The following is a 16,232-nucleotide window of genomic DNA, read 5'->3' on the forward strand; positions in this document are numbered from 1 at the left end:
GTTTCTGTCTGCGATGGTTCACAGCTGGAGAAACGTCACGAACATTACATGACACCCTCAAAACGTCCAGCAGTGGGGAAAAAAATAAAATAAATCACTGGAAATAAATTTCAAAAGTTTAAATGTACTTATTTATAACAGGAAGTTCACAGGCAGCAACCTGCTGTCAAAATAAGATAAATCCAAACCTACAGCTTTCTTTCTGATCACCACACAAGGTCTAAGTGAGCTAAACAAACAAAGCAGAACACTAACGTCAAAGGTTTCTGTAAAAGTTTCAAATAAAGTTCTATGACCCAAACAGAATCTGGAGTTTTGCTGTTTCAGCAAGGAAAATAGGAGTGAACATAAGTGTGTTTACCACGATTGTGGATTTATTGCATTACATATCGTGATTCACGTTGATACTGGCCTCTGCCCACAAAGACTTTAAACTCAACACTGGCCCAGCATGGACACTGGCATGAAGTTAACGCCTCTCATCTCAAAGTGTTGCAGAAAAATAACAAGAAAAGCACTCAGAGAGCAGCACTCAGAGAACAGCACTCCGCCAAGGCTGCTCAGTCATTGTATCATTTCTGATGGATGAACAATTTGTGGTCTGCAGCAGTGGACCTGTAGCAGGATCTCAATCATGTGATCACCAGCAGGCAGCTTACGTAGTGTTTACTTGTTGTCATGGTTACAGTGATGCCCTGCCACTACCTCACAATGATACAGAAATCTTTAACACATCCATGGATCCAGACTATAAGCCTCATCACTGCCAGAATCTAATCACTTGGTCCTTGTGTCATTTCTGATCTTCACTGAAAATTTTATACAAATCCCTTAGTTTGTTTTAGAGTAATGTTGCTAACAGACAGACAGAAACCGACTGTCACATAACACAGCTACATTCCTTGTTGGAGTAAATATGACGTTTTACATGTGGGTTGAAATAGTTTTATTTTGCCAAATGAACATACATTTGAAATGGACTGTATCTCATGTCTGCAATCCCCATAATATGTCTGCATTAAATTATATATGTAGGTATGATATATTTCCACGACAGGAAAGACCTGATGTTCTCTGCAAATAGTTGAAAAAATAAATGTATTTATTAGTATTAGCCATCAGCCAAAATGAGTTGGAAAATATCGACAAAAATCCAATATTGTGCATCCGTACCTGTATTTTTTTATAAGCTGGAGTGGAACCAGCTCCAAACCTGCAGTCACAATCCAAAAGGAAGAACAGCCCAAAAGAAAATGTTTTTTAATTAGTAGAAATTTAGATTTTAATGAAGAACAAACAAAACATCTAACCCAGGCTTAAAGAAAAATTGTGTGCATTTTACATTGACGAATGCCTTTTGTGAACGCACACATGTTGAGTTCTCCTGCACTGAGAGCAGACAGCACAGCGTCAACCCGTCATTAGCAAAGGAGACGAGGCGCCACAGGATAAACTCATCCAGTAGGTCTTCTCTAACAGCATTTTTGGTGACATCTGAACTTGTATTACCTGCTGGGGATGGCTCCCAGTGTACAGTAAGCTCTGTCAGGAAGATGACTTTAGATGCTGGTTTGTTAAGGCTGACTTCACTCACGGTTGTAGCGCTGAATTAGATGTAGTGCAACTCATCAGTATAACTTCAAGTTTTCTACTGTGGCTGTTTTACAGGGATACTTAGTTATATTTATTATATTTACTTTATATAAATTATGTGGATGACATCATTAAAAGAAGACAGCCTGTGCCTGTGGCCTCGCCTGACAACACAACACAAGCAGGAGTGCAGTTTCACTTTTCCTATTCGGAACAAACACACAGAACACAACACAAAAAATGGTCGGCAAACAAGAACATAAAGCACAAGAAGGGATAAAACGAGGGTTCTGCTCGTAAACCAGAGGTGCTGCATGAAGTTTTTCACTAGAGCTGTTAATACTAATTCATAATTAATAATGGTAATCATTTCCAAAGACCTCTCGCCTCCAAAATGTTTCTGCTTTCTGTCCTGTAAGAACAGCTGCGATGTTTGTAGTAATGTCCTACAACTCTAAACAGAGGGGACACTCTATTTTACAGCACTGTTCAAAAGTTTGGGGTCACTTAGAAATGTCCTTATTTTTGAAAGAAAAGCAGTTTTTCCAATGAAGATAACATTAAATGAATGATAAATCCAGTGTAGACATTGTTAATGTGGTAAATGACTATTGTCGCTGTAAACAGCTGATTTTTAATGGAATATCTCCATAGGGGTACAGAGGAACATTTCCAGCAACCATCACTCCTGTGTTCTAATTAATGCTGGACTGAAATATCCGAATATTCGGTCATGATGGTGGTATCCGAATAATAATTTTGAGATCTGAATACTCAGATCTGCCCCCAGTGGGACGTGATGAAGCAAAACAAATATTCAGATATTCGTCATTAATCGGGGCCGAATATCCAGAGCCTAGAAACTGCTATTCAGGCCAGCCCTAGTTCTAATGCTACATTGTGTTAGCTAATGGTGTTGAAAGGCTCATTGATGATTAGAAAACCCTTGTTCAGTTATGTTAGCACATGGATAAAAATGGGAGTTTTCATAGAAAACATGAAGTTGTCTGGATGAACCCAAACTTTTGAACAGTATTGTAGGTCAACTTCAACTAAAATGGAGCAACTTTAATAATATTAGCTTTAGCTAATACAGAGCAACTTTAATTTAAAAACAATTCTCTTAAGGTGTCTTGATGACAAAAATTTCTCTTGCTTGCAGCTTTATTGTTTGGGCTGATGAGAGCCATGAGACACTAAATGTACCATAAAACCCAAACAAAGAGCTAAAGAGTCTTAGTGAAGCAGAGAGTAGAGATGGACATTAATTGCCTATTGGATTGTTGCTTTGAATCATTTGACTGAATGTGATTCACTGCTGATTGATGGAACTCTCCTGTTAAAATGCTTCATGTAGCACCTGTAATATGACAAACACAACACGTAAATATCATAATAAATACAATTTACAGGCTGGTACATAATCATCCATAGCACCTTCTATTGAAGGCTGAAGCTGTGTCCTTATACCAGCAAACGTACAAATCTGTAGTCCCTTCAGAAACCAGTCTACATACAGCATCCATTAGAGAAGTCTGCATTAGCTGCATGTGTAGTGCAAAAGTTCCTCTGAAGAGGCGACGGATGGAGGCAGCTCAGAGGCGTCCACCAGCTTCAACTATGGGACTGCTTCCAGTAGTTTGCAACCAAACCATACAGCGTCCTCTGTTTCATGTGTTGTGCTGTAGGCAAGGCAGTTCACACATCCCACATAGCATCATTAGATTCTCTTAAAACTGTGGTATGAATTTAACAGAAGAAGAAGTTGGAGCTTGAAAATGGCGGATACCAAAGTAACAGTTCTCCAGTCCACTAGATGCTGCCTGTCTGTGGACCTCAGGACGGATCACAAGTAATATTTTGGAAAATTTGTGCACACAACCTCGTAATGTCAAATTAAAGCCCTCTGTCCAAGATGCTTAACTCATACACTAAAACACCACGAGACACAGCAACCAACTCTAACTTCAGTTCTTACTTCTACTCTGACTTCACACATTCATATGAGGGCTGAAATTAACTGTTTGCACAAACAGAATTTTAGGGTACAGAACTGTGCAGGCAAACTGTTAAGTAAAGCTAAATTCCAGGTTTGAGAACTTGCCTTCAGGAAGCAGATGTTTAGTCCCACGTTTTCATGTTCTTCAGCGGTCTATCAGACGAGCAGGAAGTCTGCTTTAGTTCTTATATTTTCAAAGGCTGCTGCAGTGGAGGACGCTTTCATGGGATGGCCTGGCCCTGAGTACAGTAAAGATCCAATCTGGCCACCAAGTGAACCATTCCAATCGGTCCCATGCTAAGCGACACCTAGCTGGTCATCTTCTTGCGGGGAAGGTAGGCATTAGTTATCTGGTTCATCACAACCAGGGCAGGGAAAAGGGGCAGCAAGAGGAAGGCCCACCATGCCACCCCCTTCACCGTGGCCTGGAACCAGTCTGAGAACATGGCTGACATCACGGTCACCATGGACAGCAGGTAGACCACAAGGCCACATGTGCCGTGGTACAGCCTCAGCCGGGGTGGGGAGGAGGAGAGGCGCAGCAGTTTAGGGAAGATCATGCAGATGCCACAAGCTGCTTGGAGCACAGTGGCAGCCAGGGTGCAGATGCCCAGCAGGCTGTGCCAGGAGACCAGGTGGGGGCGCTCTGACACGTTCTTGCTGGCCACCATGAAGCCCAGGCCTGTGGCTGCAGCTATCAGGACCAGAGCCTGACAGAACCAGTGGAGGCGGACTTTACCCTTCCGAGACTTGAAGCAGAAAGGAGATCCCTCTGTTGAGAAGAGGAGGATGCCTTCTGTCATGCACAGACAGTACTGCAGAGAGGGGGAGAACAAATACAGACGCATTCATTATTTTTGAGCAAAACAGAGATTGGGCTTTTAAAAGAACACAAATGTAAGAAAATACACTCCCTGGTCACTTTATTAGTTCCATCTGTTCCATTGCTTGTTAACACAAATATCTTTTCAGCCAATCACATGGCAGCAATTCAATGCATTTATTCATGTAGACGTGGTCAAGACAACCTGCTGAAGTTCAAACTGAGCATCAGAATGGAGAAGAAAGGGGATTTAAGGGACTTTGAATGTGGCATGGTTGTTGGTCTGAGTGTTTCACAAACTGCTGATCTACTGGGATTTTCACACACAACCATCTGTAGGGTTTACAGAGAATGGTCTGAAAAAGAGAAAATATCCAGTGAGCAGCGGTTGTGTGAATGAAAATGCCTTGTTGATGAGAGGTCAGAGGAGAATGGGTAGACTGACAACAGTAAGTCAAATAACCACTGGTTACAACCAAGGAATGAAGAATATCATCTCTGAACCACAACACCTCCAACCCTAAAGAAGATGTCCTACAGCAGCAGAAGACCACACCAGGTGCCACTCCTGTCAGCTAAGAACAGGAAACTGAGGCTACAATTCACCCAGACTCACTAAAACTAGACAATAGAAGACTGAAAACCATTGCCTGCTCTGATGAGTCTCTATTTCAGCTGCAGCATTCAGACTGTCAGAATTTGGTGTAAACAACATGAAAGCATGAATCCATCCTGCCTTGTATCAACGAATCAGGCACCATCAGGTGGTGTAATGATGTGGGGGATATTTTCTTGGCTCACTTTGGGCCCTTTAGTACCAACTGATCATAGTTTAAATGTCTCAGCCTACCTGAGTATTGCTGCTAACCATGTCCCCCCCTTTATGATCACAGTGGACCATCTTCTGATGGCTCCTTCCAGCAGATGAATGCACCATGCCACAAAGCTCACATCATCTCAATATGGACCAAAATCTCTGAGGAATGTTTCCAATATCTTGTTGAAAGTATGCCACAAAGAATTAAGGCAGCTCTGAAGGCAGAAGTGGGTCCAACTTTTTACTGGCAAGGTGTACCTAATAAAGTGGTCAGTGAGTGTATGTTCTCATTATTTTCTAACATCAAAGCCCCCCTGTACATTACCACACCATGGTAACCTCCTACATCCTGTGGCTGTTTAAATGAATGTGCCTTTTGTACACATATCAAGGTGTTTGTTCATTTGTAATATTTTGCTTAGTTTCACTAGTATGAGTTTTTGTAGTTTTGACCATTATTTCTGTGGTTGTGATGACACTGTAAGCCATTCAAGAGACGCGGGAATATGATGACGTTACTGCAATGTGTGACAGTAGAAGAAGCAGTGATATGATCAGAAACAAGCCATCAGTTTATTCAGATTATATAAATGTCTTTATTTGGAGCTTTGTTGTCCAAAAACTTGTCAAGACACATAAAGAAGCCACACTGTGGCACCGGCTGACAAGTTCCTTCATTCTCATCACCACACACTGTAGTTTATTTTGACTCAGTCCTACCTAAACCAGCCTGCTGCCAGATATACCTACTAAAGCACTACATGTGTACTAACACCAGTGCTGAAAAAAGCCTTTTTGATAACGTTTGCATGTTTTCCCTGTGACTGTCTGGGTCCTCATTGGGTCCATCGGCTTCCTCCCACAGTCCAAACACATGCACAGGTTAACTAAATTGTCTGTAGGTGTGAATGTGAGTCAGTCTATCTATGTGTAGCCCTGTGATAGACTGGTGACCTGTCCAGGGGATAGACTCCAGCTGATCAGTTTCAAATACATGAAGGACATATGGTTCATATATCGTTTATGGATGTGAAAGAAACAGGAGGGTCAGTAAATCTGAAGTCACAACCTACTCAATCTTTTGAGAAAAACACCTTGAATACATGGGTGGGGGGTTGGAGGGGTACATTGACCTGCAGTGTTCAGGTGGGTGGTACATGTCAAACATCCACATGAATGCCAGGACTCAAGGTTTCCCAGCAGAATGTTGCATTAGACAAGATGGTCGATGTTTTTCACTTCACCTGTCAGTGGTCACAATGTTGTGGGTGATCAGTGTGTGTGTGGACAGACTTCAGTTCCCAGTGACTCCTATAACTCATAATTTTCTGTAATTTAATCAATGAAGCATGTGTGTTTTACAAACATGTATTTTGGTTCCATGATCAGAAGAAAATACAAGCTATCACCTGCTGCTAAGAGACTATTGCTCAGGAAGGTCAAGAGTCAACCAAGAATCACTAAAATGTGATTTGCAATGAATTAGAAGCTGCTGGAACACTAGTGTCAGTGTCTACAGTCAAGTGTATTTTACATCACCGTGGACTGAGAGGCTGATGTGTAAGAAGGAAGTAATATTTCTAGAAGCAGCACCCTAAGGCTCAACTGATGTTTGCTGCTGATCACATTGACAAAGGCCTCTGGAGGAAAGTTCTGTAGTCAGATGAAACAAAAATTGAGCTGTTTATCCACAGTGACCAGCAATGTGTTTGGAGGAGAAAATGTGAGGCCTTTGACCAGAAAGAACACCAAACCTACCGTCAAGCACGGTGGTGGTAGTATTATGCTGTGCTTGGCTGCCAATGGAACTGGTGCTTTACAGAGAGTAAATGGGACAATGAAGAAGAATTACCCCCATAATCTTCAAGAAAATGTAAAATCATTTGCCTGAATGGTTGGTCTTTGATGCAGTTGGGTGTTTCAACAAGACAATGACTCCAAATGTACATCAAAGCGGTAAACAAATGACAAAATCAGGTTAGCGTAAAGAGTAAAGGAATGACTGAAACCCCATCGACAAGAGTGGACGGTGATGAAGACACAAATCTGTCTCAGAAAACTGACAAATTTAGTTGAACTGCACCAATTCTGTCAAGAGGAGTGGTCAAACAGACAATCTGCAGCTTGTGGATGGCTACCAGGAAATGGCCAAATGACATTTAACTGAAAATTAACATTGCTGTATGTACAGTTCTGACTTGGCAGATTTTGTCATATTTCCAGAAGACCTGTAATAAATCTATGAAAGAACCAAAATACACGATAGAGAAAGACCTTGGGTTTTAATGATTCCATCACCTGAAGTTCAGAGTTACAGGATTCATTAGAAACTCGAGACAAGTGTTTGTAAAATCCACATATTTATGCTACGGTTTATGGCTTCACATTAGTTTAAATGTTTGGTATTAGTGAACAGAAAAATATCTTTGTAAACACTGTAAATTACCCACAAATCCTCATATACCTATGTAAATCTGGTTGGGGATTGGGGATAATGGAGGTCTACTACTACCATTAATATATTTACAACTTCAAAGTTTTAGCGTCCGATTACTTTTGAACCCGTTCAAACTGGGCACTGTGTGCTAAAAGGGCTGTATCTCCCAGACCGTCCATTCTGTGCTGATGTAAACACAATCAAATAAAAGCTGAGCCTTTGCCTGTTAATGTGCTATCTATTATCATCTTTCTAACTGAATGTGCTAAAAGACTGAGCAAGAATGACAACAGTGTGTCCAGATACGTGGATGTTATTTTATCAGACATCTGCTAGCCAATCAGAGTTAGGACATTATGATTGATAATACTACACAGACATATGTTCTGGCTAACATGTTTAAGTCTGACCATTATTAGACCTGTAAGCCATTCACTGAAGGCTGAGGTGTAATCATTCATTTCAAGTGCAGATTTACAGCTTCCACTGTTCCTGTAGCCTCCTGCCATTGGGACAGTCTGTGGCTTCTCTTCAACTCTTTCTAAATCTCAGTCACACCACCTTTATATTAAAGAGGGTAGAGATTAGACTAAGCAAGGCAAGGCTTTCATCAGAGCGCATTTTTTCTTAAATGAGCTAACCATAGAATACATGTGTGTGTGTGTGTGTGTGTGTGTGTGTGGTTAACTAAGCAAGCAATGAGTCATTAAGAGAATTCTGTTGTGTGTGTTTTGATTGATTACTGCAGAAGAAAGGCAGACATGTCAAATTAAAGTTTACAGGCCAAAGAAAGCATTGTGTGAAATGGAAAATCCTGACTGACTCATCATACTGTACACCCACAAAATGCCATCCGTGTGAAAAGCTGTACGTCCTCACTAACAGATTCTAGGTCAGTCTGTAACACAATAGCTGATGCAGTGATGCAACGGCGTGATTAGCGTCGGCATGCCTCCTCCCAACCCCTCGCATCTATTATTCACTGTGGAAAGAAGGCAGACACACAAAGACCAGGAGGTGTGAAGGGAAAAGGAACGCTGACTTCTAACAGGGGAGTTCATATTCAGCTGAAAAAACACTGACCCTTTTATTAGTTTCATTACATAATAGTTTATGTAAAGTGTAATCTGCTTCATGTTTTATTAATACTGCCTTACCAGCTGTTCTAACAAGTTCTCCTCTAATAAAGTCACAACACTAGTGCACCATTTGGAATGATAAATAACTTTGGAAGTGGGAGACTTCAATGTGTGTCAGGGCATTGAGGAGGAAACAGAATTTGGCAATATTGTAAAAGCCAGAAACATCTCGTCTCAGCATGATACCGAGAAACTGATACTGAGATACTAGAAACTAGTCCATGTAGTTAATCTACATGGACTAGTAGATTAACTAGTAGATTAACTAGTAGAGCCTAAGTCCATTACTGAGTCATTAACAAAGGTAAAGCTTCACATTTTATTCTAAATCACTGCAAACTGAACATTTTGGTTTTCTGCACTGTTTAAGGGACAAAAAAAGACACGTTATAATATTTAGACTGGACAACTGTAATTTCTCATTATCAGGATGTCCCAATAATTCCCTTAAAAACCTCCAGCTGATACAAAATGCTGCAGCCAGAGTTCTGACAGGAACCAGAAAGACAGATCAAATTTCTCCCTCATTAGCTTCTCTTCATTGGCTCTGTAAAATCCAGGGTATAGAATTTAAAATCCATCCATCCATCCATCCTCTATACACCGCTTTATCCTCACTAGGGTCATGGGGGGTGCTGGAGCCTATCCCAGCTCACTCGGGTGAAGACAGGGGACACCCTGGACAGGTCACCAGTCTGTCACAGGGCTACATATACAGACACACAATCACACTCACATTAATTTAAAATCCTGCTTCTCACATATAAAACTCTTAATGACCAAGTTCCGTCTTATGTTAAAGACCTTATTGTACTACATCATCCTAACAGAGCCCTTCCCTCTCAGACTGCTGGTTTATTTGTGGTTCCAGAGTTTACAGAAGCAGAATGGGAGGCAGAGCCTTCAGTTATCAGCTCCTCTGGTGGGGACCAGAATAAGACCAGGCTTAGATTTTCCTCTTTAATCTGATAGTATGGGGGACCTGTATAGCTCAGTGGGTTAAGCAGGTGAACCACGTATAGGAGCTGGTCTCCGAAGCAGTGGCCCGGGTTCGATTCCTGCTCGCGGCCCTTTGCTGTATGTCTTTCCCCCATTTCCTGTCAAATAAAGCCGGAAAAGGCCAAGAAAAATAATAAAATTAAAAAATCTGATAGTATAAGACCCGACACAGGTTGCTGTCCCTCAGTTATGCTGCTATAGGTTTAGACTGCTTGGGGGATTCCCATGATGCACTGGGTCCCTGGAGTTTCAGTTCTGTCCTCCCTGCAGGTATCTCTGGATCTACAGCTACACATCTCTCCAGTATGAAAATGTAATATCAGCAGGTGAGTAAGTTCCCATGAAGGCAGTCAGTGATTACACTAAACATTAAATTAGATGTGCCCAAAACAAAGGTAGAGGTGAAGTAAGTGTTTCTGGAGCCTTATAGGAATGACTAAACATCACATCAGTCTACTGTAAGAACATGCAAAGAACTGAGAAAAAGAATGTTTCAAACATCAGTTCAGAGCGATCTTCTCCAAATCTCCTCCAGCCCCCAAAGCACACACTCATCTCACAGGTGGGTTTAAAAAAACAACAACAAATAGCACAAATAATAAATAAATAAAAGCATGAAATCTGTTATTATAAGGAGATGCAGATCAGATTACCAAAAGAAAAATCATGCATTTGATGGAATTAGCTCAAGATAATGAGATGAATGATCATTATGTAAGCTGTAAAGTAACGTAGAGTCACATAATAAGACGAAAGTGAAGAAACGAGCTGGTCCAAGATGTCTGGAAATGTCTGGTGAGTGTCTAAAGAGACTGAAAGAAGCTGAGCACGAATGCAAACACTGTCAGCTTTCATCACAGTAAGAGTGAAGGAGCAAACCAAACTGTGTGTGTGCGTGTGTGTGTGTGTGTGTGTGTGTGTGTGTGTGTGTGTGTGTGTGTTGTCCATGAGGTGAAGATGGACTGGAAACTTACAGCGACAGACATGCACACTGGATGCCAAGAAAACAGACCTGGAACAGAGGAAAACACCAGTGAGCTTCTCACAACCAGAACACTCATTTGCACAAATTTAGGTCAATGGCACACTTCTGTATCACTCTTGTATATTCTTTTGTTTTTTTTCAATATTTTTATTTTAACTCCACTTTATACCCTAATAATCTGTGTTGTCTAATGGTTTCTCCCTTTATTGAATAATCCAGCTGAATTTCCCTTCAGGGATAAATAAAGTCAGTCTAAGTTTATTCAAAAGAGACTTTTTAAAATTTCACTACTGGCAAAAATAATTGTTGAGCATGTGACAGAGCTTCAGCAGGGTTCACTAATCATTGTTTCTGCTGTCTGTATAAAAAAAAGATGATCAAATTACCCAAAGCTCAGGATCTAATAATGAAAACAGATACATAGAGAGACATGGGACATTTAGAGATGCCATGACTTTTACTTTACAAAAATACATAATTATATTTCCGTTTAATTGATAATGAAAAAAATCATTGGTTTCATATTCTATTGGACATCAATAGATTTATCACCAGAGTTTGAAAAACAAAGGAATTGTAAAAACAAACAAAAAAAAAACAAATAAACTTTTTTGGTTGATCAATCTGCACTTAGCAAACATGAATTACTGAATGGCTTCTGGTTCTCATATGTCAGTCTTACATGATGGTAAACTGAATTGCTTCATGTTTTGGTTTGATAAACTGCCATTTTCATTTAACCATAAACTAATCAATCAATCAATCAATCTTGCCAACATTGCAAAAGCAAAAAGATGAATGTCTTTAAAGAATTCAGTATTCTTCATTTCCTTCTTTTTCCCTTCAGGGGTCGCCACAGCAAATCATCTGCTTCCATCTAACCCAGGCGTAAACTAACCGTGACGTCACCTGTTGGTTTCAACACCGAGAAAATGAAGCCCGGATTTTGCTACTTCCTGGTCGCCGTTTTGGATTTTTTGGAGCCAGTGACGTAAAAAGCGTCATCAAACAGGCTGGACCGGAGAGCAACTAGGGGCAGGATTGGCTGAGAACTCTCTTATCCCGCCCACATTTTACCACAGAGGCTTCTGTTGCTGTCTATCAAGTATAGCCACGCCCCCTGGCTCCACCAACTTTAGCGATGTATTTAAAATTCAGTATTGATTTATTTTAAGATCGGCCACCTGATCTCTCATTTTGACCATGAAAACTAACGGGAAAAAAATCCTGAGCTGTAGAAAATCAGTCTATCAAATTTTATTTTTTCCAAAAATGAACTGGGGTCTATGGAGAAAAAGCTTTTTGGAGCCAACCCTAGTGGACGGCGGGATATTGCAAGTTTTTGACACTTCCGGGTTGGCTTCAATTCTGGAGCCAGATGCTACGTCCATTATATATACAGTCTATGATCTAACCCTGTCCTCTGCATCCTCTGCATTCACACCAGCTCCCTTCACGTACTCAGAATGCTGTTTTACTCTTCAAATAAAGGTCAGAATCAATGATCCAGTGTGGAGCTGAAGCAATAAGTCCATTACTGAGTCATTAACAAAGGTAAAGCTTCACGTTTTATTCTAAATCACTGCAAACTGAACATTTTGGTTTTCTGCACCGTTTAAGGGACAAAAAACGACACGTTTCTGTTTGTTTCACTTTGTGTCATTAGAAAACAAATAAAGTCTGAAAACAGAAAAACTGTGTTTTAGGACAACAAATGATTGCTGTGGATGGCATCCCAAGGAACTCATCAAATACCACTAAATAAGTTTTTAAAGGCCATTAGAACTGCGTTTAGAGCCTGTTTTGCAAACAAATATAAATGTATTGCAATTAAATGGTGTATTCACCAACTAATGTGAGCAGACCCATTTATAAGCAAAATACATTTAATAATAAAACCAGATGATTGGACACCAGGCTGTGTTCAATCACTTGATAATAATGATAAATATGTAATAAATGAATAATAATAGTTGTGTTCTGGCTGGTTCTGTGTTAACACGCCTGTATCCACTCACTGGTTCCGGGTCTGGACAGCAGGGAGATGACCAGGGTCAGTCCCAGTCCGGTGACATGAGCCGCTATCACTGCCGCTCTCCGCAGCCACACGTACAACCAGAAGTCCCGCATCCCCAGCCCCTCTCCGACCGGGCTGTACTCTACGTCGGACCGCATGCTACCTGCTACCTGCCTGGCTCCCTGCCCAGCTCGTTGCCCGGCTCCCTGCGCCCTGCGCCCTGCCCGGCTCCTTGCCCCTTGCCCGGCTCGTTGCCCGGCTCGTTGTCCCACCCGGCTCCCTGCTCCCTGCTCCCTGCCCGGCTCGTTGCCCGGCTCTCGGCTCTCTGTGCGGCTCCTTGCCCGGCTACCTGCCGACAGCTCCGGCTCGTGACAAGCGCTGCAGCCGCCTGAGCTCCATGATGTGAGGAAGCAGGAAGAGCTGAGCAAGCAGGAGTCAAGCTGGACTCACTAACACACTCTAACACTTGTGGTGGTTCTTCAGCTTTGCTTGGAGAACCTTTGCTCTTTCCTTCTCGGTGGATTCACCCAGTCATTTCACTGTATCTTCTATGTCGTCCTTGTCTAATCTGCTGACTATCCGTTTGAAGTTGTTTTGAAAAATCCAATAACTTCCGGTCGTCCTCTTGTTTAGCTTCCTGCTAGTTGATTGACAAACCAGACTGACGTTGTAATCTTCCGCAACGAAAGCTGCCGACCTCGGATTTACAGACGGGGCTGTGAAACACACCAGCAGCCCGGTTGATGCTGTCCCACCGGCCGATAGATCCAGGAGCTCCCGGCTCCGTCTTTGATGGTGGACCTGGTTCTGGCTCCTCTTCCTGGTCGGAGCCCATTGGCGGGCTGGGAGTGGAGCCTCACCTGACCTGTAGTTCCTGCTCTTCAGTGTCGTCCTCTCTGAGCACCACAGCTGGAATGCTGAAACTATAGACCGTAGGTAGAATAAAGACCTAACCCTCTATAGTCTACAGTCTATGTGTGAATAATATTATTAATACAGTTAGAAACAGATTATGAAAGGCCTTCTGTTTCAGACCTTATGTGGCTGCAGTAACTCAGCACATTTTAAAGTGAATATAACTCATAAAATCATCATTATGACCGGGACTGTTTATTCAGCTGTCATTAGTTCAAAGTGATGTAATGCCCTTTGACATTTTATTAATCATGGAACTCGAACCTTTATACAATATAGTCTCTGCCACAGGCCTTTTAAAGCAGAGGTGTCAAACATAAGGCCCGTGGGCCAAAACCAGGCCGCCAGAGGGTCCCATCCAGCCCTCAAAATGTGAAAATTACAGAGGTGATCATGAAGACTCCCTGTAGTATTGAGCAGTATATGATGTCAGTGAGCAGCTTCAGTATGGCTGATTCTGGTCTGGTTGAACCCTATTGTTGATGCACTGCCACAACTTTTATACATTTTTGTATTTGCACATTTACAAGGCAGGGGGATAACTTAACCTTTTCCTTAATCGTTCCCACTGTGGTTTGTGTGGTGTGTCAGGATTACTACACAGATGTGGAAATAAATGGGAATTTAAAATAATGTCTAGATCTTGACAAGTTATAAAATATAAATTGTTCAGTTCCCGACTGAATGTTTGTGTCTTTGTAGACACTCTGATCAGTAAGTTGTGAAACACAAATGATAAACTGAGGCTTAATATTGTTGAAATTTTACTCATTTTGCTGAAGAAATTTCAGATTGTTTTGTGAAAAGATAGTTCACTAAATATGAACATTGTCAGTATGTACTTTTTTGCACTAAAACAAAGGGGAAAAGTTGGAGTTTTAGTTATTTATTGGTTGTTATGTTATGATTTTTCTGGACCGGCCCACTTCAGATCAAATTTGGCTGAATGTGGCCCCTGAACTAGAATGAGTTTGACATCCCTGGTTTTAAAGTATACAGCAGAAGGTATCACACCTCTGTGCAATATCAGTTAAATATCAAATAATAAACATTAATATGCTCTGATACAGCACTCTAACAGCTGCCTTCTCAGCCATGACCTTCTGGGTCTCCTTACTGAGGGCATCACTGATCATCTTCTGGACAACTTTCAGGTCAGCCGCCTCCACTATGACTGTAGTTCCATGTAATGAATTAAATCAAGAGACACAGTGTATTTATACTGCTTGAATAGTCCATCTATCCATCCATCATCTATACACCTCTTAATTAGGGTCATGGAGGGCTGGAGTCTATCCCAGCTGACTGAGGGTGAAGACAGGAGACACCTGGACAGGTAACAGTCCGAAACATCAAGTAATGTAAAATTTAATCACCTCTAAATAACTGCTTTATTTCTAAGTGTCAAAAACAAATATTTCAGAAAAAAAGTGTATTGGAAATGCAAGTCTCAAAGAAGTTAGAAAACCTGTGATCACTGAAACACGCATTGAGAGCACCTGTGACTTCCAATCAGCCTCATTTCATGAACATGGTTGTAAAATAACTTGTGAACAGCAGAACTTTCTCAGGCCAGCTGCACGTCCGCATCGTGGCTCCACACTGAAAAGAATCGCCAGATGAATCATCGTAAAGATGGAAAAGGATACAGGAATATCAGGGAGCAACTAAGAACTGGTGGAAATATAGCTGCAGCTGTAAGCACAAGGTAGAGTATGAGCCATGTCCCCACCAATCAGAACCACAGATGAAAAACAGACGGACCAGGGCTTCAGACAGGGGTTCATGATGAAAATCTGACGTTCTGTGACAGCTCAGACGTTTTGAAGGACAGTGCATCAAATCAGCTGCTATGGACAGAGGAAAAGAAAAAAAAAGCTCTCTTCAACACAAACTTACATGATGAAATTACTTCAGCTATAGGACAATAAAAGAACCCTGATGGATACTGGGAGCACGTTGTTCAGCATGTTCAGTGTGAACAAGACTACCACAGTGAATACATAGATCTGAGAGTGAAGAAGTGTGATGATGTCAGATTGCATGAGTGAAGAAAGTGTCAGGGAAATGGCATGAATAAATGCCCCAGGATGCATTCAAATACTGCCAAGATCACTCCAAAACCGCAGAGGAGGAATATTCCATGATGTAAAGGATCCAACGCCTTAATAAAAATGAAAACTATGGCCTGGCCGAGTCACTTCACTGGAACACAGAACTAAACTCACGAATCCCAGACAGTAGTGCAACCCTGGTATTTGTTACACGGAGTTCCTGCTGTGGAGCCTACATTTTTAACATGGTAGATCTAAACTGTTGGTATTTTATTTGACACATTGTAATGCAGTCATTGGATCCTGATCAGTCATAATTAATTATTTCTGTAATAAATACGACATAATGAACCTGCTTTGTTCTGAATAAATGAACAGACACCTTTTAGCCATCAATAATCAGTTATCTGCTCCGTCACACTGCTACAGAACACAAACTCCTTTCAATATCACA

The 16,232-nt window shown here is 41.4% G+C and overlaps 1 protein-coding gene and 1 long non-coding RNA gene across 2 annotated transcripts; one reads left to right on the top strand and one right to left on the bottom strand.

Annotated features, from left to right (window-relative positions):
- Positions 1-931: 931 nt before the first annotated feature.
- Positions 932-13,252, bottom strand: LOC110959528 (probable transmembrane reductase CYB561D1). The gene is made up of 3 exons (XM_051948107.1): positions 12,811-13,252; positions 10,782-10,819; positions 932-4,407 (listed from the first exon to the last, which is right to left on the bottom strand). Exons 1-3 carry the CDS (start codon positions 12,965-12,967, stop codon positions 3,901-3,903), a joined length of 702 nt encoding a protein of 233 aa, XP_051804067.1. The 5' UTR covers positions 12,968-13,252; the 3' UTR covers positions 932-3,900.
- Positions 13,253-13,442: 190 nt separating this feature from the next.
- Positions 13,443-16,133, top strand: LOC127533956 (uncharacterized). Its single transcript, XR_007941851.1, has 2 exons — positions 13,443-13,741; positions 14,795-16,133. It is a non-coding gene; the product is annotated as an uncharacterized LOC127533956 (long non-coding RNA).
- The last annotated feature ends 99 nt before the right edge of the window (positions 16,134-16,232 follow it).

Source organism: Acanthochromis polyacanthus, chromosome 5, assembly GCF_021347895.1.
Source record: "Acanthochromis polyacanthus isolate Apoly-LR-REF ecotype Palm Island chromosome 5, KAUST_Apoly_ChrSc, whole genome shotgun sequence".
Taxonomy (NCBI): Eukaryota; Metazoa; Chordata; class Actinopteri; family Pomacentridae; genus Acanthochromis; species Acanthochromis polyacanthus.